General features: G+C 34.2%; 2 protein-coding genes across 6 annotated transcripts; both read left to right on the plus strand.

Moving 5' to 3' along the window:
* The first annotated feature begins 3,950 nt into the window (after nucleotides 1-3,950).
* Nucleotides 3,951-7,382, plus strand: LOC110807830 (Leucine-rich receptor-like protein kinase family protein). Its single transcript, XM_022033093.2, has 2 exons — nucleotides 3,951-6,717; nucleotides 6,798-7,382. Exons 1-2 carry the CDS (start codon nucleotides 4,152-4,154, stop codon nucleotides 7,211-7,213), a joined length of 2,982 nt encoding a protein of 993 aa, XP_021888785.2. The 5' UTR covers nucleotides 3,951-4,151; the 3' UTR covers nucleotides 7,214-7,382.
* Nucleotides 7,383-11,457: 4,075 nt separating this feature from the next.
* XIP1 (Leucine-rich repeat transmembrane protein kinase family protein) lies at nucleotides 11,458-19,777 on the plus strand. 5 transcript variants are annotated; one of them, XM_088221312.1, is made up of 4 exons: nucleotides 11,485-12,088; nucleotides 13,878-13,977; nucleotides 15,292-19,014; nucleotides 19,172-19,777. In XM_088221312.1, the coding sequence occupies exons 3-4, from the start codon at nucleotides 16,527-16,529 to the stop codon at nucleotides 19,567-19,569; spliced, it is 2,886 nt and encodes a 961-aa protein (XP_088077438.1). In that variant the 5' UTR covers nucleotides 11,485-12,088; nucleotides 13,878-13,977; nucleotides 15,292-16,526; the 3' UTR covers nucleotides 19,570-19,777. The 5 variants fall into 5 exon arrangements, 4 of the variants coding, with proteins under 4 accessions (XP_088077438.1, XP_088077439.1, XP_088077440.1 ...); XM_088221313.1 differs by having other exon boundaries at nucleotides 13,906-13,977; XM_088221314.1 differs by lacking the exon at nucleotides 13,878-13,977.
* Nucleotides 19,778-20,940: the final 1,163 nt, after the last annotated feature.

Consider the following 20,940-nt stretch of genomic DNA (forward strand, 5'->3'; position numbering starts at 1 on the left):
CCCTCTTGCCAACGAAGCAACAAAATCTTCCAAATATTCACTCGCATACAATTAACTTCAAATTAATAATTATAATAATAAATAAATAAAAACACACAACCAAACAAACAAGCAGCGCGTGTATGCACTCGCATTTCTAGAAAGATTCAATGAACACGTGAAATCTTCTTATTCCAAATAAAAATAAATATGCACACATCAAAAAATAGGATATAATCAAATTAAATGAGTGATAATAAATTTTCTTTTGAGAAAATTAAATAGTGATGGATAAGATTCATTTAATATGGAGTATAATAATCACTCTTAAATAAAATTATGATGTAAAAAATTTGAATTTCTATAAAATTATATTAACCGTACCTAATAATTATACATTACAAATTTTTAAAAGAAAATTAACTGAGTAATTATTTAAATGATGAAAACAGATAATTTTATATTTTTATATTATATAAATAATTTCAAAAATTTTGTATTAATTGGTGAAGCTGCTGTATATATATATAATTCTTACTGAAACACTATTCAAATATTTATTTAATTAATTTAATAAATTAATTTTCAACTATTTTTTAATTTAATGATTAATATTTTATTTATTTTTATTTTTTTTAAATTTCCAAGTGTAAATTTGAGCGTGTAAAACTATGTTTTCATTATCAATAGGCAACCGGTATAGAAAATAATATTAATGGTTATAATTTATTTATAATGGAATTATAGGCGAATATAGTTTTAAATTCTGGCGATTTAAGTAACGCAACACGCTCCTAATGGGCGAGTATTTGGTCTCTTCGAAATCTGGAGTCAGCGTCAAATTAGATTGCGATAACATTATCCACGTGTTGTTTTTCTTTCTGCCACTTGGGGGAGGCAAACGAATACAAAAAAGCATAAAGTCAACGTAGGCGGCTTGAATTTTCCGTGTTTACACCGACTGTCCTCCACACGATGATATAAAATAGAAGAAAATATCCAGTTCGGGCACTTCCTTGTTTTGCTATCTGCACTCCTGATTTGGTGTGTCCATAGCAAATACACGATAACAATAGGGGAGAGTTTTATGAGTTTCCTTTTTGTTGAAGTATCTTTACCCGAATGCAACTTTTGAACGTGTTATTTTCTGGTTCTCCCTTTACGAATCATGACAGTTTGAGTTTTTTCATTTTCAATTTCATTTTCCATTGTTGGATTTATTACTTGAACTTTTCTATTGAAAATAATAATAAAAATATATATATATATATTGTATTGGCTCTTATTATCATTTTTCAGTTGTGAAAAAGTGAAATTAGGTAATAAGTATATTCAATTCTTCTGATTACAGAAACTTACAAGACTAATTTAATTACTGCCGTTGCTTCCTTTTTTTATTTTTTAAAAATAAAGATTCATAGTCACAAATAATAATTAATTTAATAACAAAGCAAATATTTGATTCTTCTAAAAGTATTTTGGTATATAAATTTAGAGATTGCAATATAATAATGGGTTCAGGATAAGTCTCACCAAACTTAATCTAATATGCTTTTATAAAAGACAAAGGATTTACAAGCTATTAGTTCGAATTGGTCATTTTATTGTGTAAAATTACAAATAATATCTACATGTTTAATATAAATATAATTATATCTATTAATATAACATATTTTATTTATTTATATAAAATAAATAAAATATTTATATGATACGATCAAATTTTAGCAAGTCAAACACAAACCCGCCTCACTTCACTTTTATCTAATCACTAAACCTGGACTTGGTTTGAATTTTAACTGAAAAGCAATATTAGATTGAGTTTGCAGGGTCAAATTTTTAAGATTGCTCCATTTGACTATAGTTATGTGCATGATGATGGTTAATATTTTGCTAATAATATTTTTATTACATAACAATTTCAATCCACAATTCTTCTGTACGAAAAGAATTGAATCGGTTATCATTCTGTATCCCTGCTACTAGTTGGTTTTTATGCCTTGTGAAAAATTATTACTAAAAAATCAGAGTTTGTAGAATCTCTGAAAACATTATTTCAACAATTTATTAATTAAATTATTGGTTTTAAAATGTATAAGTTAAAAAAGTAAATATGAAAATTAATTAAATATATATGGATAAACACTAGCATTAAAAATACATAAGAATACGCTCAAATCATGGAGTACAAAAAAAAAATAAAAACTGAAATAATCAAATTAATTCAGCATAATTTATATTTATTTCTATTTCTTTATTTAAGAGTTATGACTTTTAAAAATGTTGAACCGGTTAATTATATATGCATAGAAGATTTATGTATTACGACTTTTATTATAGTGTCGTTTCAATAAGGTTTTAATTTTTAATTTAATTTTATATCTTATTTATCATTGATTTAGTTAACACAAACTAAATGACAAAAAATTCATAGGTAATCATCACTAAATTAATAAGGACTGAACCATGGTGTTCAATTAATAATTTGCAAAAAGAAGACTACTTAAATAAAAAACATACTAATGCATAACTATCAACTCTTTGAAAAAATAAAAACAATTGAAGCAAAAACAGTCTTAGAAATAATAAGTCTTGGTAAAAATTAAAAATAAGTGACAACATGAGAATTAGAAATATATGGATGCATAATATATTAAAAAATTATTTTTTTATCAATTAAAAAATAAAAATTAAATAGTGATTAATAACTCATTATACGAATCTTATTGTATCAAAATAATCGAATTAAAGTAAGTGGGTAAGGTCATCCAAGGAAATAAGTTTGGCAATGCCACTGAACGTTCACGTACGCAACAAATATGATGATTAACACAAATGTACCAAAAACATTTATGTTTCAATTGCACCTGTAATGGGGTGACTAACTCATGTTGCATGTGAAACCAACAAGTCACTTGCTTTTATTATATGTGATGAGGCCACCAGCAAAAACATTACCATCAAAACACTTAAATGAGTTATTTGTATTAATCTTAACTTAATGTACTAAAAGAACCCTTTAGCTAATATGATCCTTTATTCAAATAAATGAAAGTCAAGTTTTCATCAAAACAACTTTAATAACTAAAGTGAGTCTCTATGATTTTCATATAAGGCTCTTTTCATTGTCCATCAAACGTATGCATGCATGTATAATTCATCATCTGCATCAACTTTAGTTTTAAGAACCTGTAAATATCATAGTTGACTCGTGAAATTAATTTTCATGCTTTATTTCAATTGAACTAAATTATATGACAATCTATTTATATATTTAAAAAATAACGTTTATGCTTGTAAATTGTTTTAAGTCGATAATATTTGATGTTTTGATTATTTTTTTTTTTTGCCTAATCTCTTAAATTATAAGCTGGGTTGATTTCCATTGTTCATTAGAAGGTGAGATGACAAAAAATGAAAATCAAGAGAAAAAGAGAGAATAAGAAAAGAAAAGAGAAGCAAGTTTATGAGATATTAATTGATTAAACAGAATATTACTTTTGGAAAATAAAAAAGATATATTTAGAGACTTATATTCTTTAAAAAAATTATAAGATTTTTATGGTCGATCACTCTCCCTCCCACTAGAGAAGAGGGGCAATGTCTATTGTCTCCGGATGTAGGGGTCAATGGCCCATCCTGGTGGCTGCTTCTTATCTCCGTTGACTCAGTGGGCCCCACTCCGCAATAAAAATATTACAGAATTACTGGGTAGTTCTCTTTTTTTTTCCTTCTCTCTCTCTTCTTCTAAACAGCTTGTTAAAATTAAATACATGGATCCCCATATAATTCAACGGTTATAAATACTCTTTTTATATTATGATATTTTTATATTATATTTTTTACAATTTGATTAAAAATGTATCATTGTTGTTTTTTTTTTTTTGAAGTCGTATAATCTCACTCGTAAGTCTTTACTTACAGCTAATGGAATATATAAATGCAGGAGTTAATTAAGGAGCCATTAGTAGCAGTGATTTCTAAGCAAAACAATTATGCTTACAACAGAAACCTCCATATCCCAAGTCTTATAAATAATCCAGCAACCAAACAATGTGAATCCGCCCGCCACGCTTACGATGACGTCACCTCATTTCTTCTTCCACCTTCTTCTTCTTCTTCATTTCTAACCCAGAACACATTCTTCTAGTCTCCTTTCTTCACTTGCCGCTATGTCAACGGGCGGGCCTTCCTCAAGTCACAGACTCCTCCTCTGCCACCTCTTCTTCATCTTCATCATTCTCTTCCTCTCTGGTGTCAATTCGGACGAACTCGAACTCTTACTCAAACTCAAATCAGCTTTCCAGAAATCCAACACTAATGTCTTTAATTCATGGGATTCCGGTAAATCTCCCTGCGATTTCACCGGAATCACTTGCAATTCCGATGGGTTTGTTAAAGAAATCGAGCTTTCGAAACGAGGTTTGACCGGAATTATTCCTCTCGATTCCGTTTGTCAGCTTCAGTTCTTGGATAAGCTCGCATTAGGGTTCAATTCCCTGTTTGGAACAGTCGCCGACGACTTGAATAACTGTGTTAAGCTACAGTACTTGGATCTGGGTAACAATTTCTTCTCCGGGTCGTTTCCTGATATTTCTTCGTTGACCGAATTACGCTTTCTATATTTGAATAACAGTGGGTTTTCTGGGATTTTCCCATGGAAGTCTCTGCAAAACATGAAGGGCCTTGGTGTGCTGAGCTTAGGGGATAATCCATTTGATATTTCTCCGTTCCCAAACGAGGTGGTGAATCTCTACAAGCTGAAATGGATGTATCTGTCAAATTGCAGTATCGGCGGGAGAATTCCGGTGGGTATCGGAAACCTTACAGAGCTGGAGAACTTGGAGCTGTCGGATAATAATTTGATCGGAGAGATCCCGGGGGAGATTGGGAATCTGAAAAATCTCTGGCAACTTGAGCTTTATAATAACCAGTTGACAGGGAAGCTCCCTGTTGGACTGAGAAACCTTACGGGTCTTCAGTATTTTGATGCTTCTTCTAATTATCTTGAAGGAGATATATCAGAGGTTAGGTTCTTGATCAATCTTGTATCTCTCCAGTTGTTTGAAAACCAGTTCACCGGCGATGTCCCGGCTGAGTTGGGCGAGTTCAAAAATCTCGTCAACCTTTCTCTTTACTCAAACAGATTGACAGGTTCTCTGCCACCCCAGTTGGGTTCCTGGGCTGATTTTGATTTCATTGACGTATCCGAAAATTTATTAACGGGTCCAATTCCGGCTGATATGTGCAAGAAAGGGAAGATGAACGCGCTTCTCATCCTTCAAAACAGATTCACTGGCGAGATTCCGGCGACGTATGCTACCTGCTCGACCTTAAAGAGATTCAGAGTCAGCAACAACTCCCTGTCAGGAACCGTCCCGGCGGGTATCTGGGGATTGCCGGAATTGAATATAATCGATATCGCGTTGAATCAGCTGGAAGGTCCGATTACTTCTGATATCAAGAACGCGAAAGCTCTCGACCAGTTGTTTGTAGGGTACAATAAGTTATCCGGCGAGCTACCGAAAGAGATATCAAAAGCAGAGTCTTTGATTGCCGTGGAGCTGAACAATAACCAGTTTTCCGGCAAGATTCCGGCGTCAATTGGTGAACTTAAACAACTGAATAGTCTAAAATTGCAGATGAACATGTTCTCTGGTTCCATACCAGAGACCATAGGCTCTTGTCGCTCTCTAACCGACCTGAACATGGCTCAGAACTCGTTTACCGGCGAAATCCCATATTCGTTAGGATCTTTACCGACGATAAATTCGCTGAATCTGTCGGATAACAAACTCGTCGGTGAAATCCCGGAAACTTTATCATCTCTGAAACTAAGCCTTCTTGATTTGTCCCACAACAGATTATCCGGTCGTATACCGCAATCTCTATCCATTGAAGCATATAACGGCAGCTTTGTCGGTAACCCAGGTCTTTGCAGCTCAACGGTCAGCTCGTTCCGGCGATGCTCGCCGAATTCCGGCATGTCCAAAGAAGTCCGTATACTCATCCTCTGTTTCGCAAGTGGCATCATCGTCCTCCTCCTCTCCCTCGCATGTTTCATGTACTTAAAGAAGCGCGAAAAGGATGAAGAACGTTCATTAAAAGAAGAATCATGGGACGTGAAATCTTTCCACGTCTTAACCTTCACAGAAGACGAGATTCTAGATTCCATTAAACAAGATAATTTAATTGGCAAAGGCGGCTCCGGCAACGTCTACAAAGTCCTCCTCTCAAACGGCAAAGAACTCGCCGTCAAACACATATGGAATCACAACGTTCCAGACCGGAAAAAGAGCCGGAGCTCGTCTCCGATGATCGGAAAACGAGGGGGGAAATCGAAAGAGTTTGACGCAGAGGTGCAGACTCTGAGTTCCATCCGACATGTGAACGTGGTGAAGCTGTATTGCAGCATTACGAGTGAGGATTCGAGCCTGTTGGTCTACGAGTATTTGCCTAATGGCAGTCTGTGGGATCGACTGCATGGCTGCAAAAAAATGGCCATTGACTGGGAGACAAGATACGAGATAGCCGTCGGCGCGGCGAAGGGTCTGGAGTACTTACACCATGGATGCGAGAGACCGGTGATTCACAGAGATGTAAAATCAAGTAATATTTTATTAGATGAGTTTTTGAAGCCGAGAATTGCAGATTTCGGTCTGGCAAAGATTGTTCAAGTCAACGCAGGGAAAGACTCAACTCATGTCATTGCTGGAACCCACGGCTACATTGCTCCTGGTAAAACCCATTTATTATTTGTTTTTTTTTTTAACTTAATACTTGGATTTTTGTTTAACCAATTATATTGATATTAACAGAGTATGGATACACGTATAAAGTGAATGAAAAGAGTGATGTGTATAGTTTTGGGGTGGTATTATTGGAGTTGGTGACAGGGAAGAGGCCAATAGAGCCAGAGTTGGGAGAGAACAAAGATTTAGTGGATTGGGTTTGCAGCAAATTGAAAACAAAAGAGGAAGTACTGAGTCTTGTCGACTCAAATATTCCACATGTTTTTAGAGAAGAAGCTGTCAAAGTGCTGAGGATTGCAATTCTGTGTACAACTAGACTGCCGACACTGAGACCGACTATGAGGAGGGTGGTTCAGATGTTGGAAGAAGCAGAGCCTTGTAAGCTTGTGAGTATTGTCATTACTAAAAATAGTGATGGGAAAATGAAGGAAAACGATGATGGTGAAGATAATAACTTGGGCGGCAAGTGTATGCATAAATAAAAACAACAGAAAATTGAAATAATAATTGATCAAATTTGTAGTTAGAGAATTACTTGAAAGAGAAAAGAAAGTTTTGATTCCTAGTAAGATCAATGTGGTGTAACATATTAAGAGTTTTGAGATTCCTTGTAACATTATATATATATCTAGTATTTTAGCTTTTCTGTTAGCCTGTGGGAATTTGTATTTCTAATTTTAGTGAAGAAGCATGATGAGCTTTTTTTATCCTATATTAAACATGAATGAAATATATATATATATTTTAAAAAAATATTTAAAATAAAAATATATTAAATCACAATACCAAATAAGAACTGCTTACTAAAAAAATATTTAATATATGTATATATTACTACCTTTATATACTGGTATTTCAGGGAGACAGACCGACATTAATTGATCATCAGTTAATTGCTACTAATTTTTAAATGATATATGTGTATTTGAGATCTAAATGTGACCGTACGAAAATTATAAGTTATATTAATTAAAATTTAAAAATATAAGATGACAATAATTTTACATGAAATAACAAAATGTAATACTAAATCACAATTAGTAAAATTATAATCTTTTTGTTTCGCATAATTAATTAATAGTTAAACCTTATTAATGTTAATTTATGGGTCCTTTTCCACAGCTTGTATGTGACCCCAGTAAGGGCCTCCTCAAGGCAAAGCACCAAGATATTCGGGCTAGACAGGCCCAAATCAAATAAACTATACTTTTAAGTTTATAATAAAAACAGACTGCTCCCACAGTAAAAAGTTTTTGTCACCATATTGCCCATTATTGTAATGTTTGTTCACCTTTACAACTTTGGATATGCCTCCATCGTCTCTAGTACTGGGATAATGATGGTTAATCCTTTGATTAATCAAAATAATTAATTGATTAACACAATCCATGTTTTGTCACTAATTAAGCTTTACCTTTTTCTTTTCATCTGGGTGCGTACAACCCACTAAACACAGTTAGTGACAAAACATGGATAAATAAATTAATTTATGTAACACTTGAAATTAATTTTTTATTATAATTTAGAATTTTATTCTAAATATAATAAAATAATTTTTTTTTATTTTTATTTTAAATTTAGAGTAAAAAAATTAAATAAAATTGATGAAGAATGAAATTGAAAGCAATTTTAAAAAAAATGAGTACAAATTTGGATTCAAATGTTATTTTTGAAAGAAAAATTAAAAATCAGATGTCAAAACGCAATTTAGAAAAAAATTACTACGTAGAATGCCCGGTTAGCAACTCCGACGAACCAGGACGCACTACGTGACAACGGGCGCTGACGCGATGCCATGTAAAGAGCCACGCGGGTGATCCGCGTGCCCGCGATCGAACGATCCAGATCCATTCCTACGCTCACAACGGCCTGGAGACGCTCCCTCCCATACGCGATCGAACGACCAGATTCAAACGTGATGGGAACAGTCCAAATTAGATCACGATGAACGGTTTAGATTCACTCCCTATTTAATCGCGATCGAACAGTTCAGATCAAATGCGATGGACGACCCAGATCAAAAGCGGACGGATATAAATAACTCATATTCGCACCAAACCCTAACCCTAGCCGCCAGAACCCCTTGCCGGAGAAGAAGACCTGACCGCCCGGAATGAGACTGCCGCCACCCACTGCTGCACCGGAATCCTTTTCGACTGCCAAAAAATGTAAAAAAAATTTCTTTCACTCAAAATTTAATTTTAAGCATACTCATGACCAAATTAGAGCAAAAAGACCGGCCAATTGGCCGAAAAACACCGATGAAGCCCAGCGGCGGCGTTGCGAAGAATTTCACAAAATGCATTCGATGAGACCCTTCCCGATTCTTGTTCTGTGTAATTTTTCTACCATTATGATCACCGTGTCTTTCTTTACAGTCGGAACAAAACACCCAACCGCAACGTGAGTCGAAGAAGCCACTGCACCGGAAAGACCCGCCACTGGTAAGTTACAGTTTTTTGTATTTTTTCGGTCAACTGAGACCCTTTAACGTATTTTTTCGCAAGGATCGATGCAAAATTGGTCGAAAACAGCAAACCTAAGGTGGACCGCCGCCACGTGCGACGGCACCGTCGTCGGAGTACGGTGGAGTCGCTGTGCCAGAATTTCGAAATTGGCCAAGTGGACCCTAGGACTGATTTTGAGTTTGTTTGGGATATTTGTAAATATCATTAACGTATTTTAATTCCAAAAAAAAAAATCAGAGAACCTGAAAATCACCCGTAGGTGTAGTCGAATAACTTAGCTTTTCGAATATCAAATCGAGTAAGGATCCCTCATCCCATTCCCTATCATAGAATTGAAGTTTAAATAAATAATAATATAGTATTTTATGCGAATTTAATAAATATGCATAATTAATTACGGATTGCTAATGGAGGTAGAACTGAAAATTGTTCTCTGTTGATTTCTGTTGATTTATTTTACAATTTAAAAGCATGATAATATCTAATTTATCAATTTTATAGTTTGAATGCATGTATTGCTGTCTTACATGACCACTGTTTAGTTGAAAAATTGAGATATGATTGTATTCCCTGATGCATATTTGTTTGCTTATGTAATTATGATTGATTTGAAAAATGGAGAATAACAGAAAACGAAAAAGGTGTGTAAAAAAATAAATAGATGAAGACGGCAGCCTCACTAGATATTCTGAGAGATAGTAGACGGATCAGGTACATAGGGAACCCTACCGTGAACATTGTCTCATACCAGACGGGGTGACGCTCATACTAGACGGGGTATGAGGGTGGCCCGCTTTACCCTCATACCGGATGGAGTATTGAAGTTTAATAATTTGACACTCATACTGAACGGGGTATGAAGACGACCCGAAATTAAGATTGTTAAAGGACAGGGTTTGCGAGTGGCAGGAACATCTCTATGCATCCCTATGAATACTAGTAGACTGGTGAAAAAAGTGACAGTTATGGTTTGGTTTATTGACGATGTATATAGACTTGTGATATGTGTTATGTTATTGATTTTACATGAAACTATTATATGTATGATATTAATTGTCTGCATAGGTTTTTTCTATGAATCCCATAGCGGTAAGTGAACGGTAAATATTTTATTTTTAATAATAAATGTATTAGTTTAAATTAAGTGCTCCATTAGTATTTTGATTTTATACCAACATTTATTTATGTGTCGGTGTTATAGTGTAATATACTTACTGTCTTAGTGTAACTCATCCCTTATTTAACAATTTCATATCAATAAGACCAAGTTCCAGAACCCGATTCGCAGGAAAATAGCGAGTAGATACTAAATTTTTTTATTTTTCGTTTATTTACTTTGGATATTTCTATAATCGTTACAATCTATCTTATTAATTTAATAATTTGCATTAGATTTTTAGCTTATGAAATTGACTACAAGCAAAGCAAACCTTTTTCTATTTTTAACCCTAATTCAATTAAACAACAATTGACTCTCATCTTCATTCATTATATATATATATATATCTATATGTGCAAAATACAGCCATTATTTATTTATTTACTTTTTTATTTTAGAAAAATAAAATAAAATGGGTTATTGTGCTAGTAAATTACTATCTTTGAGTATATGTGATCCCGTCTGTTAGAAATATCTTGTTGAACTATAATTACTTAGATATAATATAAATAATAAGTAAATAAATAAATTTTTTATTTTTTTATATATTTTTTATCAAACATTCAAATTTTTATCTATTATATTCTTTAGAGTTACAAATGGAATCCGTTATATAATTTATGGGTCACTTGCTTTTAATCTATTTCAATTCAATTTTTTTTTTAAAAAAATTATATTAAGTAAAATATATGAAGTAATTTTTTTTTTAACTGTAGATAATAAACGACTTCAACTTTTAAAACAAATATTACGATAACAATCCTAACTCGAATATGCCAAATTTGCTCATTTGAACTGAACTTACACTGATTTTCTTAAACTAAATAACGGATTCAAGGTGGATTAAGTTCACATACGCTGGAATATAATTGCAAGATGAGATGATTTCATATTTGGTCTATCAAAACTAAGTTTAAACTCAATTCAATATATGTTTTAAAAATATATTTATATTAATTATATATTATATATATAGGAAGCTAAAAAGCTCTATTGATTTTTTTTTTTTTTTTTTTTTTTTTGTGTACCTATCATAATTATAACTACTACGAGAACTTAATTGTTTGAATTCGAGGGATTCAAATTTATATTTTATGAAAATATGACTGACGATATTCAAATATTAAATTAGGGGATGACATGAGGTAGGTAAGAGATAGGTTTTATTAAATCTAAAGTCAGGACGCGTTTATGTAAAGAGTAAAACTAAATCTGGATTTTTTAATCTTTTTGGTTTGCATAGAGTTTGCGGTTTATTCATTCGCACTAAATCAATTGAATTAATTTTAAATTTTCAAGAATATTAAGTGTATACAAAATGGCAAGTGAAGAACATTAATTTCAATTTTGATTTGAATTATACTTTTAATATAAACCAATTAAAATTTAGAGATGGATTCTGATTTTTGGGACATTTTGAGGTGTTTGAGAGAATCATTAACAGAGGAAAAAGAACAGAAAAAAAGGGAGCAGTGGGGGAAAATCGGGGAAATTCTTTTGGGTTTTGGAGAGAGCAAAGCCAAGAAAGGAGATTTCTGGGGCAAAATCGAGAAAACCAGCGAGAAGCCTGAGAGGAGAGACCATGGGAGAGGAATAGGGATTCTAGGGTTTTCGAGACCAAATGGGGAATCGATTTAACGCTGAGAGAGATCGGACCGACGGAGAGGGAGAAATTAAAGGAGAGTCCAGACGGACAGAGTACACGGCTAAGAGTTTGTCCCTGAAGGATGGTATGGTATACTCTAATTAGCTCCTCTTCTGTACCAGTCTCTGGTGCGAAGAGGCCGTAAAGAACTTGAGCATTGAATGAGGAATGAAGAGAGTTTTTAAGCTTATATTAATTCTTAGTTTGTTCTTTCCTTTGTCCGTTTCTTCACTACACCTATGGTTTAGGTTAAATATTTTTTACAACTGATGATCCTACCACATGGATGCATATTTAGCTTTAATAACAATGGCTTAAATACTGTTCATACTGTTATCGGACGTTGTTGATGAGCCAGTGACTGCTTTCTTCTCTTGTTATCTTATATATATCTTCTTTGTTTACTTGCATTTATGAGATTTCAAAGATCCCCTGAAATGCCCTGTAAATACCCTGCTTTTCATACACTCTTGTTATTATTATTTTTTCAGTTTTAATATCAGGAGATCCCATCGTAACTCCCATGACGTATTCAGCCAGTTAACTCTATATAGTTTGCATTTGCTGAAACAGGTTTTTGCCTTCATGGTCAACTGTGGAAGGTTGTTGTTTTGTTCACTTCGCAGTTTTAATTGGCTGGCAGTGAATGCCTACGTCATAACTTTTGAAAACCCTTTCATTAAATAGATCATTTGGTCTGATTTTTGAAACACTGGTTCTGCTCATGAAGTATAGCTGACTGGGATTGTCTATGAACTTGATAGATTAGAAGACCTACCCGGAAATGGTGTCTTTTGAGTTTATTGATCTGTACCTGGGGTTGTGGGGACACAAATATGCATTGTCTTTTTTCTCTTCATGCTTTAGTTATGTGTTATTGGCATTGAGGGCACTTAGTAGCTTAAAATATAATCTCAGTTTAACCATAGAGGCAGATGAGGTGTATCAAAACTGGCTTTAGATAATTGCTTTGAGAAGATGCCGCTGCAATATTTTCTTGCCTTGTGAGTGACTTGTAGGCCGTAAAGAGAGATTTAGAGAAGTCATTCTTTACCCTTAAGGTATCTGCAATTTTACTATGTTCTGAATTGTTTAGGTTTATGATTGAATGATGGTGCATGGAAGAGGATTTGTTAGATGAAGAAGATTTCTTGTTTTTATGTATTCAACTGGATTAGTTCATTTTTGGTCAGACACGCACCATCCATCATAAAGAGGGCTTGCAGCATACTTAAGGTGGAATCATATGGGGACGTGGTTAACATGTGTGCCTTAACGGGGTATGGATTGAGGAGATATTTAGTTGCTTTTTTTAATGGGTATATTTGTGGATATGTTGGTTGGCACTAGTGTGCTATGTAAGTGGGAATAAATGGACAACATAATGGATAAGTCTTTCTTGGTTGGAAGCATATACTCTGAGTCTGATATGAATTCTTTCATGTTTAATCCTCTTGATGAGTGGCACCAAGGGAGGTTTTGAAGACATCCCTCATTTTTTTTCTTTTATTTTATTAATGCGATCTTCTTTCTCCAGTATATTTTTAAATATTTTAATTTAGCATTTCAGTAGAATTTATTCAAGCATGAGTATTAATGTAAAACACACTTGCACCATAGTTAAGAACACAAATAATACATGCAATTTGAGTATTACCTTAGTTAATTATTGTTACATATTACATTTCTAACGTCTTCCTATCTTGTACTGTTTTAGTTTTAAGTTCCTGTGTTCATGACTGGTGCAATTTTGATACTTGATCTCATCCTTATAGATCAGTTGGCAACTTTTTTTTGCTTGAAAATTTATTTTTTGAGAGCTCTGCCATTACTGTTTTGGCAAAGCTGATTTAGATCTTCTGAATTGCCACCAGCAAGACTCCAACCCTTTGGGTCGTGCAGGTGCTGATTGAGGCATATCCATCAAGAGTCGATTCTACAAATTGGCAAACAAGACCGAGTAAGCGTCAAATGGTAATGACTAGGCTTTGAGAATTATGATATCAGGATTAGCATAGAGCAGTCTCAGATGAAGTTTTATGTGACATAGAACATCGATGGCACACACTCTGTAGAACAATATATTTAGAGCCCTACTAGAGAGAGAACAGCTAGCTTAGTCTTCCTTTTCTTTAATTTCCTTCCTCTTTTTCATAATTATATATAGTCTGACTTTCCTTTTTCTTTCGTATATTTTCTTGTCCTTGGATTCCTATAACTGCTTTATGGTTACGCACAGCATCTATGTGTATATATGTGTCTATATATATATATATATATATATATATATTACATAAATCCAATAATGAAATAGTTCACTAACTTTTTTGAGAGTACATTGTTTTTCTCTTTCTTCTTTATCTACTCTTTACTTCACGATCAGAGTTATCAAGAAAAAGAAAAGAGCCTCTCATGGAAAAGGCAATCATATTGATCAAGAGTGGAGAGTTGTGATTTGCAAAGAAATTCCTTCTTTTTCCTATCCTTTTCATTTTCATTTAAGTGGGTTCTTGATTCTAATATTAAATAAATAACAAGACTACGATTCTAGCTGAGACTACTATCAATTCCAACCAAGCCATATCCACTGAACAAAAGATTGAATGGGATGGTATATTGATTGATAAACATCTTTACCCCAATATCCCAAAGCTTGAGCCATACAACAGAAGCTGCCTTTTTCTCCCTCTCTTTCTCCTTTTCTTTCTTTCCTGAGTTTTGTTTACTTTGTTGAAAAAGGCTCCAAGCTAGTTTCATTATGGATGGTTCAAAACCCTTTGTTAATGAAACTCTTTATTAACCCTTTAGTTTTTAAATATGTTTAAATCATTATCTACTCATAATAAAAATTAACATTGTTAAGTGTTATCATTTATTTTAATTTACGTTGATGCCATGTAGATGACACATGGTGTGCATCCGGATTCACTCAAACGACATATGATACATACATACATGCATGCATGCATGTGCGAGGGGATCATGATATAACACATGTATGAATATACATCTGTATTTGTGAGTACGTAGATACCCGCTTTCAGCCAAAAGCAGGAAATAAGTTGAAGAGCTAAAAGCTCAGATTTTTTCGGTAGGATGTGAAGCAGATCATCATCCGCTTTTGTTCTCTATCAAATATGCACAGTCAGATGCATTTTACTGTGAAAAAACACGGCATTATATATATATATATATATATATATATATATATGCCCAACAGTTGCGAGGAAAAAAATTCTAAAATAGATAGAGAGGCCCTATATATTAGTATTATAACATTGCATCTAGGTAGAGAGGTGGTCAAGACGAGTGCTAGAGAGAGAGCAAGATTGGAGAACACACATGCTGTAAACCCTGCGACAATCAGCAAAGCAGGAGAAATAGATCGCGATGCCAATTGTCTTGAATCAGATGGGCCAAGATGGGTCGCCGGCAGTGACGCTTTCCAGCGAGAAAGCCAATGGTGGAGGATTGGGACGATCGTGTTGGCTCGGGGTACTTGATGGCGAGCTTCAAGTTGAAAATTTTGGTCTCTGGGACACAGATTAGGAAGCTAGGTGTTGTCGTTATCTTAAGTGGCTCCAAGTAAATACCGCATGTAATTTATATGGAGTCTATGTAAATTAATGAATGACATTTATGTAAATTAAAATAAATGATATTATTATCATGCCTGTTGATATTTAACTAAGTTAATTTTCGGTAATATAGAGGGAGTTATTTAAATTTTTTTAAAAGATTGAAGATTGACTTAAATTTAAAATAAATTTGTGTTAAGGGATTATTTTGATAATTTAATTTTATTACAAGTTTATTAAAGTATTTCCTTGGGTTCTGAAAGGATCCATGCGAAGGTTCTAAACCGTATACAGAAACAACTATATATATATATATGCAAGCATATATAACGTGTATATTTATGTGTGTATATACATAGATATCTTTTTGCACCACCATTCTTTAAATGCAACTTGCTAGCTAGTAGCATATTGAGAGACAAGATGTGCACGGGTTTGCAGAAAACTTGTAGCTAGACTTGCTCTTGTTCATTTCTATTCTCCAACTTTGTGAATACTTTGCTGTGGGTCCTCTCATAAGAATCAGATCCATGAAGATTATAAATGTTTGTGCATATATGTCTATATATTTATATATATATATATATCTTATTGGAGCTATAGAAGGTTCTTTTAACAAGACAATTACATGTTAATTCACAAGTGGTTGTTGCACTGATATTATATATATTCTGTATGTAAGTTAGTGGGGGTATATATGTAAAGCTTCTTTATACAAAGATATATGCATGTCTTCTTTTCTCTCTTTCTCTGAGTGCTACTTCAAGAACCTCTTACTTTTCCATCATCATCATCATCATGATCATCTCGAGGTTTCGGATATTAATGGTGTCGATCATACCATTTATATATTTCTCTACTCTTTTTCCTCACGAACCTCTCTAGAAACCCACCTTCTTTAAACCACTTCTCTGGGTTTTTTTTTTTAAAAAAATTCATCCTCCAATGGCTTCCAAATCCACTTTCGTCATCCTCTTTGTGCTGATTATGTTTCTCTCATGTCCTTCAGAAGTCACCAGTACTAACCAGTCTCAGTTTTTCACATTGATGAAGGCTTCTCTATCAGGAAACGCCTTGTCTGATTGGGATGTCAGTGGGGGAAAACCTTTCTGTAATTTCACAGGAGTTGGCTGCAATGATCGAGGGTATGTCGAAGAGATTGACATCTCCGGCTGGATGCTTTCTGGGTATTTCCCAAGTGATATATGTTCTTATCTGCCAGAATTACGCGTTCTTCGCCTCAGTCAAAACAACCTCCATGGAAATTTCCTCAACAGCATAGTCAATTGCTCCCTCTTGGAAGAATTCAACATGAGCTTTGTTTATCTGAGAGCAAATCTTCCAGATTTGTCCCGGATGAAGTCAATTTGGATACTTGACATGTCCTACAACCTCTTTACCGGCGATTTCCCGATGTCCATAACTAATCTGACAAGTCTTGAGTTGCTCACTTTCAATGAAAATGGAGAATTCAACTTATGGGAACTTCCTGACAACATTTCCAGGCTAGTGAATCTCAAGGTTATGGTGCTGTCAACATGTATGCTGCAGGGTCCAATTCCAGCATCAATCGGAAACATGACATCACTTGTTGATCTCGAACTGAGTGGGAATTTTCTATCTGGTCCAATTCCTGCAGAGCTTGGTTTGCTCAGGAACTTGAAGCAACTTGAGCTGTACTACAATTACCACTTAGCTGGACAGATACCTGAGGAGCTTGGAAATTTGAAAGAGCTAAGAGATTTAGATATCTCAGTCAATAAGCTGACAGGAGTAATTCCGGAGTCTATTTGTAGACTTCCTTATCTCCGAGCCTTGCAGCTTTACAACAACAGCCTCACTGGAGAAATCCCAACTGTCATTGAAAAGTCGACAACCTTGACAATCCTGTCACTTTATGACAACTTCCTGACAGGAAAACTTCCTCAGAATTTGGGAAAGTCCTCACCTTTAGTCGTTCTGGACGTGTCTGAGAACAATCTATCAGGTCCACTTCCGCAGGGGGTCTGCCAGAGTGGTAACTTGCTATACTTTCTTGTCTTGGAAAACATGTTTTCTGGAAAGATACCTGATACTTATGCAGATTGCAAGAGTGTTATCCGGTTTAGGGTTAGTAGAAATCAACTAGAGGGGAAAATTCCTCAACGGATTCTTGCCCTCCCTCATGCTTCAATCATTGATTTGGCTTACAATAAATTGACTGGTCCAGTACCAGATACCATTGGAAATGCTAGGAATTTATCAGAACTGTTCCTGCAGGGGAATCGAATTTCAGGGATTGTACCTTCCCAAATCTCTAGAGCTATCAATTTGGTTAAGATTGATCTTGGTAATAATCTTCTGTCTGGTCCAATACCTTCAGAAATTGGAAAACTAAAGAAGTTGAATTTACTTCTGCTGCAAGGAAATCGGTTAAATTCTTCCATCCCTGAAACATTATCTTCACTCAAATCTTTGAACGTCCTCGATCTATCTAACAATCTCTTGACTGGAAATATACCAGATTCTCTAGCTGATTTGTTATCTACTTCTATAAACTTTTCAAACAATATGCTTTCTGGTCCAATCCCTGTTTCACTCATCAAAGGAGGGTTGATAGAAAGCTTTTCAGGTAACCCAGGTCTGTGTGTTTCAGTCAGCGTCAATACTTCAGATCAAAATTTTCCCATATGTCCAAAAGGGTACAGCAGAAAACCTCTAAATTCCATCTGGGTAGTAGGAGTTTCAGCCATTCTGATCACTATTGGCATTGTACTGTTTTTAAAACGAAGATGGAGTAAAGATAGATCTGCAATGGAACATCAAGATGCCAGCTCGGCTTCTTCATCATTCTTTTCATACGACGTGAAGAGCTTCCATCGAATAAGCTTCGATCAACGGGAAATCCTCAAGTCACTGGTTGATAAGAACATTGTGGGGCATGGTGGGTCTGGTACAGTGTATAAAATTGCATTGAGCAGTGGAGAGGTTGTTGCAGTGAAGAAACTATGGAGTCACAAAACAAAAGGTTTTGCTTCAGATGATCAGTTGGTTTTGGACAAGGAACTGAAAACCGAGGTTGAGACTCTGGGAAGTATAAGGCATAAAAACATTGTCAAATTGTTTAGTTACTTGTCAAGTTTTGATTGTAACCTCCTTGTTTATGAGCATATGCCCAATGGGAATTTATGGGATGCCCTTCACAATGGATGGATCCATCTTGATTGGCCTACTCGTCATCAGATTGCGCTCGGGGTTGCACAAGGTTTGGCATATCTTCACCATGACCTGTTGCCACCAATCATTCATAGAGACATCAAAACAACCAACATTTTACTTGATATCAATTACCAACCTAAGGTAGCTGATTTTGGCATAGCTAAAGTTTTGCAAGCTAGAGGAAAAGACTCTACCACAACTGTTATTGCAGGAACTTATGGCTATTTGGCTCCTGGTACTTTTCATTTTTCTCATCTAACTAATAAATTATTTATAGATCTATACATTTCTATACAGATTCATGATTATAATTCATTTTTCTTCATCTGGGTATAATGAAAGTTCTCTTTTTTAGATTAATTTCTTATTCAATTCATTCATGCTTGTAACAGAATATGCATATTCCTCCAAGGCAACAACCAAGTGTGATGTCTACAGTTTTGGTGTAGTGTTAATGGAACTGATTACAGGAAAGAAACCAGTAGAAGCAGATTTTGGAGAGAACAAGAACATCATCTATTGGGTTGCAACAAAGGTGGAAACCAAGGAAGGAGTTATGCAGGTGTTGGACAAGTGTTTATCAGGTTCGTTTAGAGACGAGATGATTCAGGTCCTACGAATTGCCATCCGTTGCACCTGCAAGACTCCAAGCCTTCGTCCATCGATGAACGAAGTTGTACAGATGCTGATTGAAGCTGATCCGTGCAGATTTGATTCTTGCAAATTTTCAAACAAGACCAAGGACGAATCAAATGTCATGAATAAGCCAAAGAACACTTCAGAATTATGATATCACCAAGAGGAGTTGTAAAGCAGTTTCAGATCAAATTTTTAGTATGTGACATAGCATATCTATAGGACATTATTATCTGTAAAACTCTATATTTAGAGGCTACTTAGCGGCAAAATAACTAGCTTAGCATTTTCTTTCTCCTTTTTCTTTTTCCCCATTGCATATATATATAAATATAATGTTCAAGAAAAGCAGCAAGTTTGCAGATTCTGAGTCTCTCCTTCCTTTCACTCTCTTTCTTCTTTTTTCTTTTGCTTTTTCTCGCCCTTTGATCACCATACTGCTTTATGATAACGCACAGTATCTGTGTGTCTATATATATATATATACATTTCATGGACCCACAAAGGAAATAATTCACTAGCTTTTTGAGAACCCTTTGTTCTTTCTTCTTTATCTATTCTCTTTACTTCACGATCATCATGAGTGATCAAATAAACAAAAAGCTTCTCCATAGAAAAGGCACTCATATTGATATAAGAATTAAATAAAAAATGTGATTTGTAGAGAAATTCCTTCTAATTTTTTCTTCTTTCTAAATTTCATTCAGGTGTGTTCTTGATTCTGATTCAACCATTAAGCCATCTCCACTGAACAAAAGATGAATGAGATGTTAACTGGTTGATTGATAAGCATATTTGTCTCAATAAGCTAAAGCTTGTGATCATAGAACCAAAAAAGCAGAAGCTGTTTTTTAATTTTTTTTTTTTTTTTTCCTTTCTCATTTTCTTTCTCTCTGGTTCTTCTGAATTTTGATTACTTGGTGGGAAAATGGAAAGAGCACCAAGCTATATAGTGAGCCATTAACCTCCACTCGTGAAAATTCTCTATTCTGAGTGAAAAATGAGATTTTCCATTTATATATCCTAAACGCACTGCCTTTATCAACATATAGTATTATATATATATATATATATGTATGTATGTACATGAGTAATACCCCATGAAAATTGAACCGGTAATCTATGCGTACTCTCTAGGATTTTTTCAGTCCATTTGCAAAATATAAAACATTTCATGGTTTGTTTTTTCCAAGCTGTGATTTTTCAAGATAATTTTAAAATTATTTTGATAGAAAATCTTTAATTATAAAATCTGTAGGTTTAACAAATTAATTGTATAATGTTTTTTTTTTTTACATTTGTATATTCCACCTAATTTACATTTATGTTGTTAATTAATTAACACAATTTGATTGGTTGAGCAAAGCAGAACGTATCATCAAAATCTGTGATTGTATTTTGGTTAGCTGTCTTCATAAAACCAAAACCAAAACCAATGCCAAAGAGTATAAACTATATATATATATATATATATATATAAAGCTGCCTTCTGCTTTAATTAGAAATAACTATAAAAATGCAATTG

The sequence above is a fragment of the Carica papaya genome, chromosome 1 (assembly GCF_054855325.1).
Source record: "Carica papaya isolate Zhongbai chromosome 1, ASM5485532v1, whole genome shotgun sequence".
Classification (NCBI taxonomy): Eukaryota; Viridiplantae; Streptophyta; class Magnoliopsida; order Brassicales; family Caricaceae; genus Carica; species Carica papaya.

Coding starts and splice junctions, on each gene's coding strand:
- XIP1 (XM_088221312.1), top strand. CDS start 16,527: ATGGCTTCCAAATCCACTTTCGTCATCCTCTTTGTGCTGATTATGTTT. Junction 19,015..19,171: donor TTATGGCTATTTGGCTCCTG/GTACTTTTCATT, acceptor TGCTTGTAACAG/AATATGCATATTCCTCCAAG.
- LOC110807830 (XM_022033093.2), top strand. CDS start 4,152: ATGTCAACGGGCGGGCCTTCCTCAAGTCACAGACTCCTCCTCTGCCAC. Junction 6,718..6,797: donor CCACGGCTACATTGCTCCTG/GTAAAACCCATT, acceptor TGATATTAACAG/AGTATGGATACACGTATAAA.